The sequence below is a fragment of the Lagenorhynchus albirostris genome, chromosome 7 (assembly GCF_949774975.1).
Source record: "Lagenorhynchus albirostris chromosome 7, mLagAlb1.1, whole genome shotgun sequence".
Taxonomy (NCBI): Eukaryota; Metazoa; Chordata; class Mammalia; order Artiodactyla; family Delphinidae; genus Lagenorhynchus; species Lagenorhynchus albirostris.
Window position 1 is genome coordinate 70,121,855 of NC_083101.1, and position 15,114 is coordinate 70,136,968.

At 41.6% G+C, this 15,114-nt stretch overlaps 2 protein-coding genes across 2 annotated transcripts; both read right to left on the reverse strand.

Annotated features, from left to right (window-relative positions):
• Positions 1 to 340: 340 nt before the first annotated feature.
• LOC132523680 (interferon omega-1-like) lies at positions 341 to 1,024 on the reverse strand. The gene has a single exon (XM_060155149.1). It carries the CDS (start codon positions 1,022 to 1,024, stop codon positions 341 to 343), a length of 684 nt encoding a protein of 227 aa, XP_060011132.1.
• A 10,261-nt stretch (positions 1,025 to 11,285) lies between these two features.
• On the reverse strand, positions 11,286 to 11,831 carry LOC132523688 (interferon alpha-3-like). Its single transcript, XM_060155172.1, has one exon. It carries the CDS (start codon positions 11,829 to 11,831, stop codon positions 11,286 to 11,288), a length of 546 nt encoding a protein of 181 aa, XP_060011155.1.
• Between the last annotated feature and the right edge of the window lie 3,283 nt (positions 11,832 to 15,114).

A 15,114-nucleotide genomic window follows, 5' to 3' on the forward strand; every position in this document is an offset into this window, starting at 1 on the left:
ATAAAACAAAATGCAAATTTAATGAAATGGAAAGGTGAATATTTTCTAAATTTTAATACAATGTAAGTATAAATATATTGATATGAAAATATAAAAGTAAGATACATAAATAAATAAATAAACAAATAAACAGAATAAATAAATAACAGGGTAGTCATTGCTTAGGGACTGATGCCCTGAAGCTGAATAATTTTAACATATACTTGCTTATCACTACTGACAAAGTAGTAGCTGAATTAATACAATAAATTCTGTGATTAAAGTTGAAATAAGAGCCTTCTGAAATGACTAAAGACATGTGTGCAAGGGTGATAGGGCATCTTAGTCAATGAGAATCATTTCAAGGTGACCCCAGGTCTCCATGCATAATTCTTATCCTTTCTTGCAAGTTGGTTGATGAAGACAAGGATCTCATGATTTCCACTCTGACAATTTCCCAGGCACAGTCACTGTATTTCTTCTCTTTCAGGTAGAGGTGGATTCCCTGGAAGTACCTCTTCACGGCCAGTGTAGGGCCCGTCACTCCCAGGGCAGTTTCTTCATCTCCCATCGCCTGCACCAAGCAGGCGTCCAGGTCCTCCAGCTGCTGATGGAGTCCAGTGCGGAGTTTGTCCAGGAGGGAGGTGTCCCAGGCGGCAGGGGAGCGCTCTGTGTGGAAGAGGCAGAAGACCTGCTGGAGCATCTCGTGGAGGACAGAGGTGGCCTGGGCCTTCGGGAGCTGGCTGCCATCCACCATGTCCTGGGGGAAACCGAAGTCTTTTCTGTCCTTCAGACAGAAGCGAGGGGGGATTCTCCGCATCTGGCCCAGAAGCATGAAGTTCTTCCTGCTAATCCGCACGTGGTTCTGAGACAGGTCGCAGCCCAGAGATCCACCAGGGCCGTAGCTGAACACCACCAGGGCGGTCAGTAGAGAGAGCACGAAGGCCATGGGGCAAATGAGGCTGCTGCCGGCCTGGCTGAGACGGGCGTCCGGGGGAACCTTGGCGGTAGGTTCTGTGATGACATTCTTTCTAAGCAAGGCCATTAAATAGGGAACACAGTAATTTTCATTTTCTAAACATTTCTATACACTTTTACTTCCTTTTTTTGATTTTCACTTATATCTTCTCAGTATGGTCTATGAAGATGTCATCATTCTAAACTATTAATTTTGCAAGAAGTTTAATTTTCCCAGTAATTTCAGATGTGCCCATCCAAATGGATATTTATTAATCAAATGAGAAAAGTTTTCGTCTTAAAGTCAGAAGTGATGTAGGTTTGTAAATACGCACATTCTATATCTCTTTCATGCATAAATGTTGGTCTTCTCTGTTCCAGGAACAAATTTTTAGCCCTGATCTTAGGTTCCATTTTTACCTCTTAGTTTACCTAGGAAGGCAGGCTCTCTCAGCCGTATGCTTTCTGTATTTGCTTAGGGATTTACCAGATCACTCTGGCATAAGCTCTTTGAAACAAAAGATGGGTTTTGTTTAGTGTTTGATTTAGAGAAGAGGCTGATTATTATGAGTCCATGAGCTTCTCCCATGTTTCCTTTCCTTCTAGAACATGTTCCTTCACGTCCATGTGGTCATGCTTCAGGGGACCACGAGGTGAGGACTATTATAGATATTGTCCTTTCTTTCCACCATTTTCTTACTGGAGACCTATAGTCCTCCACAGGCTGGGCCAGTACCCCCACCAGGAATCCTGGTTCTTTTCAGGAGAATATGGGTGTGGAGATCCTAATTCCAAGACAATTGTATTTCCCCAGCAGCACCTCAGTCACAAGGGAGAGATCACATCTAGTCACACCCTCTCCTCTAGAGTGACAGAGTCCCCTTCCTAACCTGGACTCCCACCCTGAGGGCAGGCTCACCACATCCCGAGGACTTTACAATCTCCTATCTGTGGAGGGGCTTGTTTATTTGTTGGGAAAATAATTCATCTTCCAGGACCCTCACCCTTGCCCCTGGAGTGTTTGTGTGAAGGACCCTAGTCCTCAGTGGTGACCTCCTCCCCTCCTGACCCATGTCCTCAGGTATCAGAAGTGTCAGCAGCCCTCAGATGCTGAGAGCAAAAGTGTGTTTTCTCTAAGGTGGTGGAGGAGTTACCCAATTCTAATCATTTTACCCTGAGTAGACACATAATTTTTATTTTGCCAAATACAAATTTTATTATTCAACTCTTTTACTAAAACTAGTCAACGCTTGTTATGCTCAAAGTTTCTGAGCTGGGGGCAGAGAATTCAGCGACGGTGTTGTCTCTCGTTAAAGCTTATGTCACAGAAACCAGTGAGGTTCAGTTGTTCATTCAGTCAGTTGATGCCAGTGGGCTTCTCCCTTCCTCTGTCTCTGTCTCCCTCTGAGAATGCAGGGCAGCGAGGCCCAGGATTAGGTCAGAGAGAAATCACCTTCTTTCCTTTACTTGTGTGTAATTTTTCATTTAAAGTTTTTGTAACTTATATTCACTTAGTGACTTATTGGACAAGATTTGTCTCGCTGCTCCTGCATTAGTTCTAATTCATGATGAGGTAAGAACAATAAAGGGAGGTAAAGAAAGGCAAAGGGGCTCCAGTCTCTATCATTTTCAAACTTTAGATTTTTTGTTTATCACTGCAACTGTCCTAGAAAGTAAAAGTCGACAGCTGTCTTGTGGGCATAAAGAAAACAAATGTGAGTCTGAATGTCATGAATGTGAAAGAAGGGAAGTGATTTCCCCCGACACAATGCCGGATTCTAATTTAGCTAACTTGAGTGCAGCACAGTTGGAGAGGAGGCTACGTCAGAGGAGAAGGATGAGGCCAATGTGAAAAACAGAAAGACAGGAACATGGTTGCTTCTGCCAGAAGCTCAGAAAAGACCAAGTCCTGGGTCAGTTGACGGCCTTCAGCTTCGCAAGACCAGCTCCCTCATTTTTCTTTCATTTAATCCATGAATGATCAGTTTTGAGGAGAGAAGGAAGAAGTCACACCCACCAGCTCACAAGTGACTGGCAACCAGAACCCCAGTTGCTCGAACACTAACCCTGTCTGGGAGGATCAGCAAGATCCGTCTTGCTGAGCATCCGTCTAGGTGATAAATGCATTCAGGCAATGAGAAGGGTACTTTAAGAAAACTAGAATTAAAGGAAGGGAATTAGATGATTCCAAAAGATCCTGATCTTATCTGGTTAATAGGAATCGTGATATTAAAAAGTAAGAACTGAATTTTATTGCTTGCTACTAATGGACTAGCCACTTTCTAAGTTCTTTAAAATTTAGCGACTTCCTTGGCAGTCTAGTAGTTAAGACACCGAGCTTCCACTTCTGGGGGCACAGGTTCGATCCCTGGTCGGGGAACTAAGATCTCGCACGTCCCATGGCACAGCCAGAAAATAGAAAAAGAAATTAACCCAACACTCTCAATAACCCTATTGGATCCAATTCACTTATACAACTGGAGAGAAATATAAATCTGGACGAATGAACTGTTCCAAATGTACCCAAGATACAAGGGCAAACCTTAGGGTGCTTACAATGATTTGTCTGAAAGCACCCATTAAAGAAAGTGAAGACTGCACATGAACATGATATTTAGGAACCAACGAAATAAGCAGACAGAGGACAGTGAGATGACAAAGGACCCTTATTCCACTTAAGATGCCAAAGGGTTACTGTCCGTGGTTTTGTAGGGCTACATGAGGTGTGGTCTGAGTCCACTGAACTGACTTTAAGTTCTAATCAAAATAGACAAAATCACTATTAAGTAGTTAGAAGGGAATAGATTTTTCTGCCTATTGAAAAAAAAGGAAGTTTCCTAGTGGCCTAGTGGTTGCGATCCGGCACTCTCACTGCCGTGGCCCCGATTCAATCCCCGGTGAGGGAACTGAGATCACACAAGCCACGCACTGCCAAGTGTAAGATTTCGTGAGTGATTTCTTCAATGAAATATGGTAAAATAACTTTATTAACCCTAGAAGAGCTGACCCCTGGAATCTACGTATTTTTAACGCTTGAGTTTTCTTGTGAGTTTAAGAAAAAAAAAAAAACACCTAACAATTTCTAGCCATGTGAACTCTGACGTTTCTCCTTCAGGATGACAACTAAAAAGTCACTCACCATCTGGTTCTACAAGAATAAAGTCATTAGCCACAGCAGTCCCTTACCCCAACACGCCCTGACAGGAGTTCAGGGTAGAGATCAGGAATGGGGCACTCTCTGCTCTGGGAAAACTGACAGAATTGGCCTGCAGGTAGTTAGATAATTTCCTGAGAAAATTCTATCAATTCAATTTTTTGCAACTTCTCATACTTAGAAAAGCACTAAAAGCATTAATAGTGACAAATGCTCCTCATGACTAGCAGCAACCTTCTCCCAAGATGTGTCCTTGATTGCACGTATCCTCTTCACCACAATCACATATATACTGACATCCCCATTCTGTCCTTGGAGCCGTTCGTCAGAGCTGACTGAGAGGCTGTCCTCCAGGCTATAGTCCTCAGTAAGTCCTCCCAAAAAACCGAACTCCCAGCTCTTATGTTGTCGTTTGTTTCCAGTCAACAAGGACCTCACTGATTTCCCAGGAGACCTCCTCAGGTCAGCCTGCTGTTCTCAATCTCAATGAAGACACCTCCATTTCTCAGCTACAGTCCAGGCTGGACATCCATTTGTTTACTGATAGAGTCCAAATAAGAATCTCTACTCTTTATTGTTCCAACTGTTGGTTAAGATGTGGGTACCGAAGAGGCCTTATGTATGACCAAGACGGAAGAGCATACGCGCTTCTTAGACAGAAGCAGTGAAGGTTTTTAATGGGCTCCTTAGCAGGGAGAGTCTGGCTTGAACTCCAGAGTCACCCTCATGGCCTTGTATAGTTGTCTTTATTTAAATTTCTAGCCTCAGCCCATTAAAACATCATAATACTGAAGAATTGAAATAAAAATATTATTTAAAAAATCATTTGTTAATAAAATGATATTTTTAGCAGTAATATAGGAATGGTTTCTGCTTGTGTTAGGACCCTAATCCTTAGGAAGTTTCCCAAACCTCTAAATGTACTTTAAATGTCCTTCTGACTTTAAAAGTACCTACTCAGTGCTGTATGCACCAACTGGAAAGGATAGAAAGATGATTGATCCATCAGTGTCCTCTTTCCAAAGTGCCTAAATTAAATAAATGAATTTCCACTTAGCTCTTTGTTGCTTTTAGAAATTGTGACCTTCCAGTGTGCATGTTACTGATACCTGCCCTGCTGGAAAGGCTCTACCCCAGTTGTTGCTAAATAGATTAAAATCCCTGCCTGTGTCCCTTCTATTCAAGCATGTTTTATTTTGTTTGTCTTTCAAAGGGGCAAAGACATCATGGTGGAATGTAAGAAATTCCTTGGATTGCATTGTCCCCAGGAATATCCTTCCCTGCTCTGTGACTACTTGCTGGGTCCTAAGGACAAAACAAGTTTGCAGCTGGCACTGAGGAAACCCTCGTCCCTTCCAAGACTCCACAGGCTGCTGTGGTATCAGTGCTGGGGACACTGCTAGTGGCCACATCCTTATGGGAGAACTCTGTGCTATCGCATGCACCTCATTCTTTTCTTCTCTGAAAAGGAATGTTCTGCAGAACACTTGCCTCGGTGCAGCTGATCTGTGTTCTTCCATGTCCTGAGGACCTGCCGCTGTTCCAGTGAACGCTTTAAACATCTCTGTTCTCCTTCCAAGTTCTCAAGCTGCTGCTGCCTTTCAACTCCATGTTTCCTGCGCTTTGGGCTTTTTGAGCAAATAAGAGTCCTGAACCAGGTGAGTTCCTCCTAGTGCAGTCAGCACGTGGAAGTGTGCAAATAGAGGCACAGGTGAGCTCCTGGATTCTCCACCACTGTTCAGTGTTGGGCAGGGTGCCATCTATTTACTGTGTTTCTCTGGGAGTCTGGACAGTCTGGACCTGCAGTGCTTGGCAGGCGGAGAGCGTGGAGTCATATGAGAGTTTCTGACAAACCTGGAACTTTCACTCAGCTTCTGCTTTCCATTGGTGGCTTTGTAGTCTTAAGGGGAAATTGACAGCCAGAAACCCTAATGGAGAAGGAAACAGCGGTATGAATGGGCAGTACAGCTTAATGCAGAGTGAATGGGGAAAGTACACTATGGATTTCTACACTGGGTGGAACTGAATGATTGTGATATTTTAGTGAAAGAATGGGATCCAGGAAAACAGAGGGGAAGGGGAATTGTGCCATGCATCAGAATCAGCAGATAGATATATGGTATATTTTATACTATGTATTCATATATAGGTACCATATATGTATATTATTGTATGTAAAATTACATACAATTGATGACACACTTTCTCCCAGTTCTGTTTTTTAGGCTGTCATTGTTCTGCAGTCAGTGACAGAGAGAGGGGGAGGAGAATTCATTATTCCCATTTAGACCTATATGAAAAATATAGGAAACAACACACTACCTGTTTAGCCCTCACTCTGTGGATGATACTCTGCTAAGTGCTCTTAAATGTTCTGGTTGGTCTAATATTCAATACAACTCTAGGAATATTTTCCGTACTTTATATTTGAGGAAACTGAGGCTCAGGGAAGTTAAGTGATTCCCCAGCATCACACGTGTGTCCTGGCAGAATCTAGACTCAATGCAGAAACCCATATCACATATAAATAATTATTTAACTTCCATCCTCTGTAATTCTCAAGCTCTTTGTTTTCTTCTTTGGTGCTTTCTGAAGATCATTTTTCCCTGCTTGACTCCTAAGTGCACTGGCTACTCCAGCTTTGTGCCCTCTTCAGACTCTCCTTCTCTTTCTCACTCTTAAAAGTTGAAGGTCCTCATGAGCTTTCGGTCGTCATCTCGTTCTACACTCTACTCCTAAGGAACGACATCCACATATGCTGCTTCCAATGGGAAGTCTGTCTTTAGATGTTTCTTGGCCACTTTATGGAGTCCATGTGCTTTCTCCCCTTCTTGAGATGCCTCATTCCAGATTCTGGTGAGAGAATCCCCTTTTCCCTATCTGTCATTGTAATAGGAAACTTAATTGAAATAATTTAGCATGATTACTGTTTTTATATCTTTTATCTCTTCCAAACTGAACTCTCCAGAAGAATAGGTTTGGCATTCTCTTTTTTCACCTCTGTATTCTCAGAACTATCAAATATCCGATATAGAAATATGAAGTTTTAAAATATAACCTGGAACTTCCCTGCTGGTGCAGTGGTTAAGAATCCGCCTGCCATTGCAGGGGAAACGGGTTCGATCCCTGGTCCGGGAAGATCCCACATGCCGCGGAGCCACTAAGCTTGTGGGCCACAACTACTGAGCCTGTGCTGTACAGCCCGCGAGCCACAACTACTGAGCCCACGTGCAGCAACTACTGAAACCCGCACGCCTAGAGCCCGTGCTCCACAACAAGAGAAGCCATCGCAATGAGAAGCCCGCGCATCACAACGAAGAGTAGCCCCTGCTCGCCAAAACTAGAGAAAGCCTGCGCACAGCAACAAAGACCCAGCACGGCGAACAATAAATAAAATTTTAAAAAGTAAAATAAAATATAAACCACTGAAATAAATGAATGATGAGAATGATGAGTAGAATTTATCATCCATGTTTCAGTATGCCTTGCAAATTAAAGCTACATCTTTTTGTAAGAATAAAAAAACCCAAGATGTCATCTGGGGGAGAGTTTCATAAATTAAACAAGAAAATAATTTGAAACAATATAGAGGTAAGCATATTTTATTATATTGAAAACACTATAAAGGTGAACATGATATTATATGAACAAAACTATTTTAAATACCATACATAGTATGACTGAGATAAAGTAGAAGAATAAATAGATGACTACATTAGAGCCCTTTGCACTTTAATCACTATCATTTTGACTCCTGGTCTGATCATTTCTAAATCTCTACTGTATATGAGTCTAGTTCTGATACTTGCTCTGTCTCTTCAAACTGTGTTTTTCACCTTTTAGTATGGTAAGTTTCTGTTGAAAGTTGAACATGATGTATGGGGTAAAAGGAACTGAGGTAAATTGGCCTTTAGGGTGAGGATTTACAATTCTCTTGCTTAGAGGTTGGCTATGTTTACTTCAAGTCCTGGGCTCTGTTTCTGCCCTCTTTATTTTCCATATCAGCGAAGCTGGCTTATCCTTTGGGATTGGTCTTCTTGAAAGTAGATTTATTAGACCTGTTTGACAAGTAACCACCATAGGTGACAGGTCTATATCTTGTTCACCATTTTATCATTAGTACAGAGTTCATAATAATTACTCCAAATAATTATTAACGAAGAGTATTCTTAGATTTTCCATTAGACCTCCCATCAGAAGCTTCTACTGACCTCGCATCAGAGCCTTATATTGAAGTAATTATTAAGCATCATTAGATGATTCAGTACATTTCTACTGAGCCTCTTGGTTCATCATTCTCCATCTCACAGTGAAGACGTAGGGTGGTGAAAATGTAGGGCATAGGATGCTAGATAAAATTAGCCTTCTCTGCTTTCCTGGTGTCAGAGTCTTTGTAATGTTATACGTTCTTTTTCATTTAGTATTTTTCTGGGCAAGGTTTGTCTTGCTACTACTGATTTACTTCCTTTTTCATCTTGAGTTGAGTATCTTAAGAGGGAAGCAAAAATGGAAACATAAAGGGCCCATACCATGATTTTCCATAATGTGCAATACATCATTGATTTGCTTCTCCATTCAACTTTCTTGGAAAGCTGTCCTCGCATTTGATGTACTTAGGTAAAAGGAAAACAAATGCAAATCTGACTATGATGAGAGTGAAAGAAGTAAAGTGACTCCCCAGGTGAAATAATGACAATGGGAGTTCTTCTCTTGTTACCCTTCCACTTGCTCCAGAATGGGTTCTGCTGATTAATTTCAGCAAATCAGCTCTCACTAAGGTCAGTTCTATCTGTTTCCCTTGTAGTGGATGGTTTCAAGCGCAGAGCAGCTTACTGACATTCAACATCATATTCATCAAAATAATGATACATTATCACTGTAAGTGATTAAATGTCAAGATTTAAAGTAAATCAAATCTTGAACATTGATATGAGTTTTCAGTACATCAAATCCATGAAATCTCTTCAGAAGCAAAAAATAGTTCAAAAAAGGAAAACAATGCAGAGAAAAAAAATAATCCACATCCATTCTAGGTTCCACCCTATGTCTCTCCTCCAATTCAGACGGCAAATATCTCAAACCTATTTTCTGTGTATATTGTCATTCCTTTCTCTTATTCATCCTTCCACCTTCTCCACTATGGTTTCTGCTGATTAATTCTACCAAACAAGCTGTCACTAAGTGGCCAATGCCATCTCTTTTCCCAATGTAGGAGAACTTTCCATCTACGTTTTCATGAATGCATTGAATCTTCTAAGCAGTTTCAGTCTTTCAAACATGGTCTTCTCACCTTTCTCTCTTGTCCTGTTAACATATGGCCATTCCCCTTGCTTTCCCTCCCTTTTAACGTTAAGGTCATAGGATTCAATTTTCAGTCCTTTTCTCATTTGATACTCTCCTCCTATTTGATCACTTCTTCTGTTCCATGCTTTACACTTCATGGAATTGCTTCTAAATTGCCATCTCCAGTATCCAGTGGACATTTGCACTGAAATGTCTACTAGTTAACTATAGGTAATATCTACTGCTTTAATTTCTATATCCTCGCATGACATGATCCACCTTCTGCTGGGGGAATTCCATTTTCCCACCTTCTCACCGTAGCACTAAATTTAACCGATATTAATTTCTACTACAAATTAGTACTATTTTAAAAATAATTAAATTTAATTGTGAGTTAACTGATTTTTAAAATTTATTTATTTATTTATTTGGCTGTGCCAGGTGTTAGTTGTGGCACACGGCATCTTCATTGCTGCGTGCAGTATCTTCATCGCGACATTCGGGATCTTTGGTTGCAGCATTCGGGATCTTTTAGTTGTTTGTGGCATGTGGGCTCTTACTTGTGGCATGCAGGATCTAGTTCCCTGACCAGGGATGGAATCCGGGCCCCCTGTATTGGGAGAGCAGAGTCTTAAACACTGTACCACCAAGGAAGTCCCTGTATTACCTGATTATTGTTTTTAGGTTACTTTCCTTTAAAAAAAAAATCAAAGTTACCCAAAGCAGAATTGGATTAGCTATGTTCACCTCTAGGGCCTGAGGGCAACCCACGACCTGGCTAGAAGAAGTCTATTTTTATTTCTTACGTGAAAATCGTCATGATGGGTCAAGGAATTGTAACATACATTCTTTCAACAGGTTGCACATTCAGGCTTGGTGTTTCTTTCTTTTTTTTTTTTTTTTTTTTAGTGGTACACGGGCCTCTCACTGTTTTGGCCTCTCCCATTGCGGGGCACAGGCTCCGGACGCGCAGGCTCAGCGGCCATGGCTCACGGGCCCAGCCGCTCCGCGGCATGTGGGATCTTCCCAGACTGGGCACGAACCTGTGTCCCCTGCATCGGCAGGCGGACTCTCAACCACTGCGCCACCAGGGAAGCCCCTTGGTGTTTCTTTTTTAAAGAAAAAAAACAAAACAGGAAGTTTTCTCTAGTAAGAATTTAATGCACAAAGAAAACTCATAAACTGAGTTAATACAAAGTATATATTTCTTCTCTTAACCACATTGTATACATGCACATAATATTTTGTAAATAAAAATAATTTAAATCTTTATAAATAGTGAAATAAATATTAAAATAGATAAATAAATGTTTAAGTAGATATGTAAGTAGATAGATCAGCATGGGCATCTATGAGGGACGAGTGCCTGTAGAGTAGAACATCATGTTGCTTAATATTCCTGAAAACATGTGACAGATTGATTCAATTCAGGGCATGATGAGAGCAGAAATGAGAGTCTTTGACATGGCAGCACAGGTGGAAGTGTGGTCTCGTTAGTGAGAATCATTTCTCAGGTTGAACCAGGTGTGTGTCATTCCTTCCTCCTGAGTCTTTCTTACAAAAATAAATAGACTAAATACAAAGAAAGTGTTTTTTCTCTTAACCACAATTTAAACGTGCACATAATATTATACAAACAAAAAATAAGTTAAAACCTTATAAATAGTTAAATAAATAAATTTTTAAATAGATAAATAAATCATCTGTAAGGAATTAGTGCCTGCAGAGTTGAAAATGATGTTGCTTAATATTCCTGAAAACATGTGACAGATTGATTCAATTCAGGGCATGATGAGAGCAGAAATGAGAGTCTTTGACATGGCAGCACAGGTGGAAGTGTGGTCTTGTTAGGCAGTGAGAATCATTTCGGTGTTGAACCAGGTGGGTGTCATTCCTTCCTCCTGAGTCTTTCTTACAAGTTCGTTGATGAAGAGAAGGATCTCATGACTTCTGCTCTGACAATCTCCCAGGCACAAGGGCTGTACTTCTTCTCTTGCAGATAGACAGTGATTCTGTGGAAGTATTTCCTCACAGCCAGGATGGAGTCCTCCTTCAGCAGGGGAGTCCCTTCCAGCCCCGCCTCCTGCATCAGACAGGCTTGCAGGTCAGTGAGCTGCTGATAAAGTGCAGTGCAGAACTTGTCCAGGAGGGTCTCATCCCAAGCGGCAGCCGAGCCCTCTGTGCTGAAGAGCTGGAAGGTCTGCTGGATCATCTCATGGACGACAGCGATGGCTTGAGCCTTCTGGAACTGGTTGCCTCCAAACGCCTCCTGGGGGAATCCAAAGTCATTTCTGTCCTTCAGGCAGGAGAAGGGGGAGATTCTCCTCATCTGTCGCAGGAGCATCAGGGCCCTCGTGTTAACCAGGCTGTGGGTCTGAGGCAGGTCGCAGCCCAGAGAGCAGTTGGAGTGGCAGCTGAGCAGCACCAGGGCCAGGAGTAAGGACACGGTTGGGGCCATCGGGGACCCTGCAGATGCTGCCGGCCTGGCTGAGGTGGGGACTCTGTGAACCCTGCTCTCTAGGTTCTCTGAAGACCTTCCTTCAGGCCTGGGTCTTAAATGGGAGCGAATTGGTTTCCATTTTCTGAATGTTCCCTCTAACTTTCTACTTCTGTTTTTGCTTTTCATTTTGCACTCTCCAGATGGGTTAGGACAACATTTCTCAACCTTTTTTTTCCCCATTATTGCCTCTTCGCCTGCCCACAGATCCTTTTTAGATAGGTTTTTTCCTAATTGCCCCCAGCATGAAATTTTGATAACAAGATATACTGTGTGTCTAGTTTTGTACTTCTAGGGTATCTTTACTTTATATGTAGACAGAGAAAGTGCAAAGCTTACTGTTTGTATTCTATGCAGGGTTAAGAATGACATAAAATTGAAAGCTATAAATTAAGTGGAAAAGCTATTGAATTTTGTTATAACTTACGACTAAGTTTGCAGAATGATTTTTGAGGTAGGATATTTACTTATATAAATAGTAATATATCAAATTACATATCCATATAAATTTTATATAAATACTTTATAATAATACCAAAGTATAGATATACTTAAAAATAATTTAAAATTGCTCAAAATCTTTGAAAATCTTAAATTATTTTCTTAATATTTATTTTTCGGTAATTTAAATTTTGCTTCATATCAGAAAATAATTTTTAATTTCACTGGCTGCTAGATAGTCATCAGATATTATCAACATTTTTTTTTGTTTATCACTTGCCATAATTATGGATGTGTTGAACAACTTTAGTAGAATTAAACAATAAAATATCATAGAACCTTCCCTGGAACCGGGAACAGCACGCTTCTCTACGCGGTCGCAAGAGGGCACAGGATGTCTTTTGATCGGATGTGTTAGGGAAACGCCCACGTCGGAGAGTTGCAGGTTCCGCGGTTTGGGCAGCACGAGAGGGACTGGGTCGGGTTCTCACGGAGCAATTTTATACTGATACAGTAGTGCGAAAAACCCCCTTCATTTTCACGGTGCTGAGTGCTGCAGAGGGAACCTTAATGCGGCCTCTCCAGCGATATTTTTGTCTGGTAGCAAGCCCGGAACCTTGCATTTTCTGGGCTTCCCCTGAGTTTTGTGCTTTATTTTCGCACAGAAACTTGAGCGAGGCCATTTTTGGGAAAGAAGCCGTTTTCTGAGGGGTTTGAAGCTGGGAAGCGAGTTGGGGCCGATTTTACAGATTCGGGCTCGTTTCTGGCGCTCTGCTGCGACGGCTCAGAGAGAGGGGAACGCGGCGGCGATGGGACGACAGGACAGTGTCGGGGACGCCTTGGGGGTGAGTCGGAGAGCGGCCACCACCGGGGCTGAGGACGCGGGAGCTGAGCGCGCCTGTAGATGCTCTGGGACTTCATGGTGTCTTTCAAGGATACAGCGTTAAAGTGGGGGAGGAAGTACTGAATAACTGAAAAGTGGGAATATTTTAAAACTCACAGTATTTTTTAATATTTTTAAATTAAATTTATATTGTTTTATTTAAATTAAATATTTTAGAAATTTTTACATTTTAATATATTTTCTGAAAATATTTTAAATATTGAAGGTAGGGTATTAAAATATATGGTTGTTAAAACACAGCATTTTATTAAACTGTTTAAACTATAGTTTCTTCATACTAAAACAAGAATTTAATATAATTTTACTTTCTTAGCTTTAATGGAAGCAAACTCATTAATATTTTCAAGACTACTTCTTTACCTGTTTGAGAGAACTGCAGTGTTTGACAATTTCTTGTGACTCCGTGACAGTCTTAAATAATTTTTATTTATTTCGAGTTTCTGAAACACCTTTCTCAGGACCCCAGCTCGACTGTAGTGTAGAAAGAAGAGTTAGTGTCCTGTTCAAGCAGTTGAGGACATTGACCAGGTCTGAGCTTCTCATTTTCTTTGGTAAGAATTTTAGAGACTAAACAGAAATTGCCCAAATTTCATTGGCAACGTGAAGCCTTCCTCTGTAAGACTGTCAGCGTCATCCAAATGCAGGGTCATTTCTGTCTTTATTTAAAATTTTGCTATTTTCTTCAGCATGTATGTTGTGGTGTTTTCATTTTTATATATTGCGTTAAAATATTATTTATCTTGATCACTTAGATTTGGTGCCTTCTTACATTCCATGCTTGAGGGAAGCCCTCCCTTTCTTTACCCAAATAGCCAGGAAATAGCTTTCGAAGTAACGTTGTGACCTTCCATAGCTAAAAATATAGGAATGTCCCATTTTTCATCACCCTCTGCCCCATCTACATTTTATAACCTATATCCTGGTCTCTATAACTTTTATTTTTTTATTTCGTTTATTTATTTATTTATTTATTTTTGGCTGCGTTGGGTCTTCACTGCTGTGTGCGGGCTTTCTCTAGTTGCGGCGAGCAGGGGTTACTCTTCCTTGCGGTACACAGGCTTCTCATTGCGGTGGCCTCTCTTGTTGCGGAGCACGGGCTCCAGGCGCGCGGGCTCAGTAGTTGTGGCACGTGGGCTTAGTTGCTCCACAGCATATGGGATCTTTCCGGACAGGGATTGAACCCGTGTCCCCTGAGTCGGCAGGCGGTTTCTTAACCACTGCGCCACCCGGGAAGTCCCTCTAGCTTTTAAAAACATCTTTGTCTTAAAATAATATCACCAGAGGTGGTCTGAGACTAACTGAGGATGAGGGAAGGAACTGTTTATCTCATTTATACTATACATTTATACAGAGCAGCCATTTTTCCTCGATGCTGGTTCTCTGCAAATGTTTCAAGTGCTGTAGGATTTCTCTCCTTAATGTACCAGACACTGCTCTAGGCCTGGAAACTTGGGCTTTGCTCCTTCACAGTCCTGCAGGCAACCCCTCTCCTAGAGTTTGCATTTGGGGCCTCAACACGCAGACCCCTGACAGTGTTAAGGGAGCGGTAGTCAAAGCCTCTCTTGGTGGGGCTGATCATGGACTCTACAAGTTACTATATGTCACATTAATGCTAAAGGCAGCTATGTTCACTAAATTCAGATTCTCAGACTATAATTTGCAAACTTCATTTAATCTTTACATTTGCCTGTGTGACAACTACTTGAGTTGTCTCAGTTTTTTAGAAGAGGAAATCAAAATCTGATGTCATTTAAATTGAGGAGCCCCAGATTTTTGTCAGAGTGGAGCCTTCTGCTGCTCCCAGGCCCTCCTCTTCATCAGCTCTGAGCACTGGCCCTCAGCTGCACTGAGCACGTGGTGCTTCCCTCATCCTAATCCTGCCTCTAGTGTCTGTCCTCC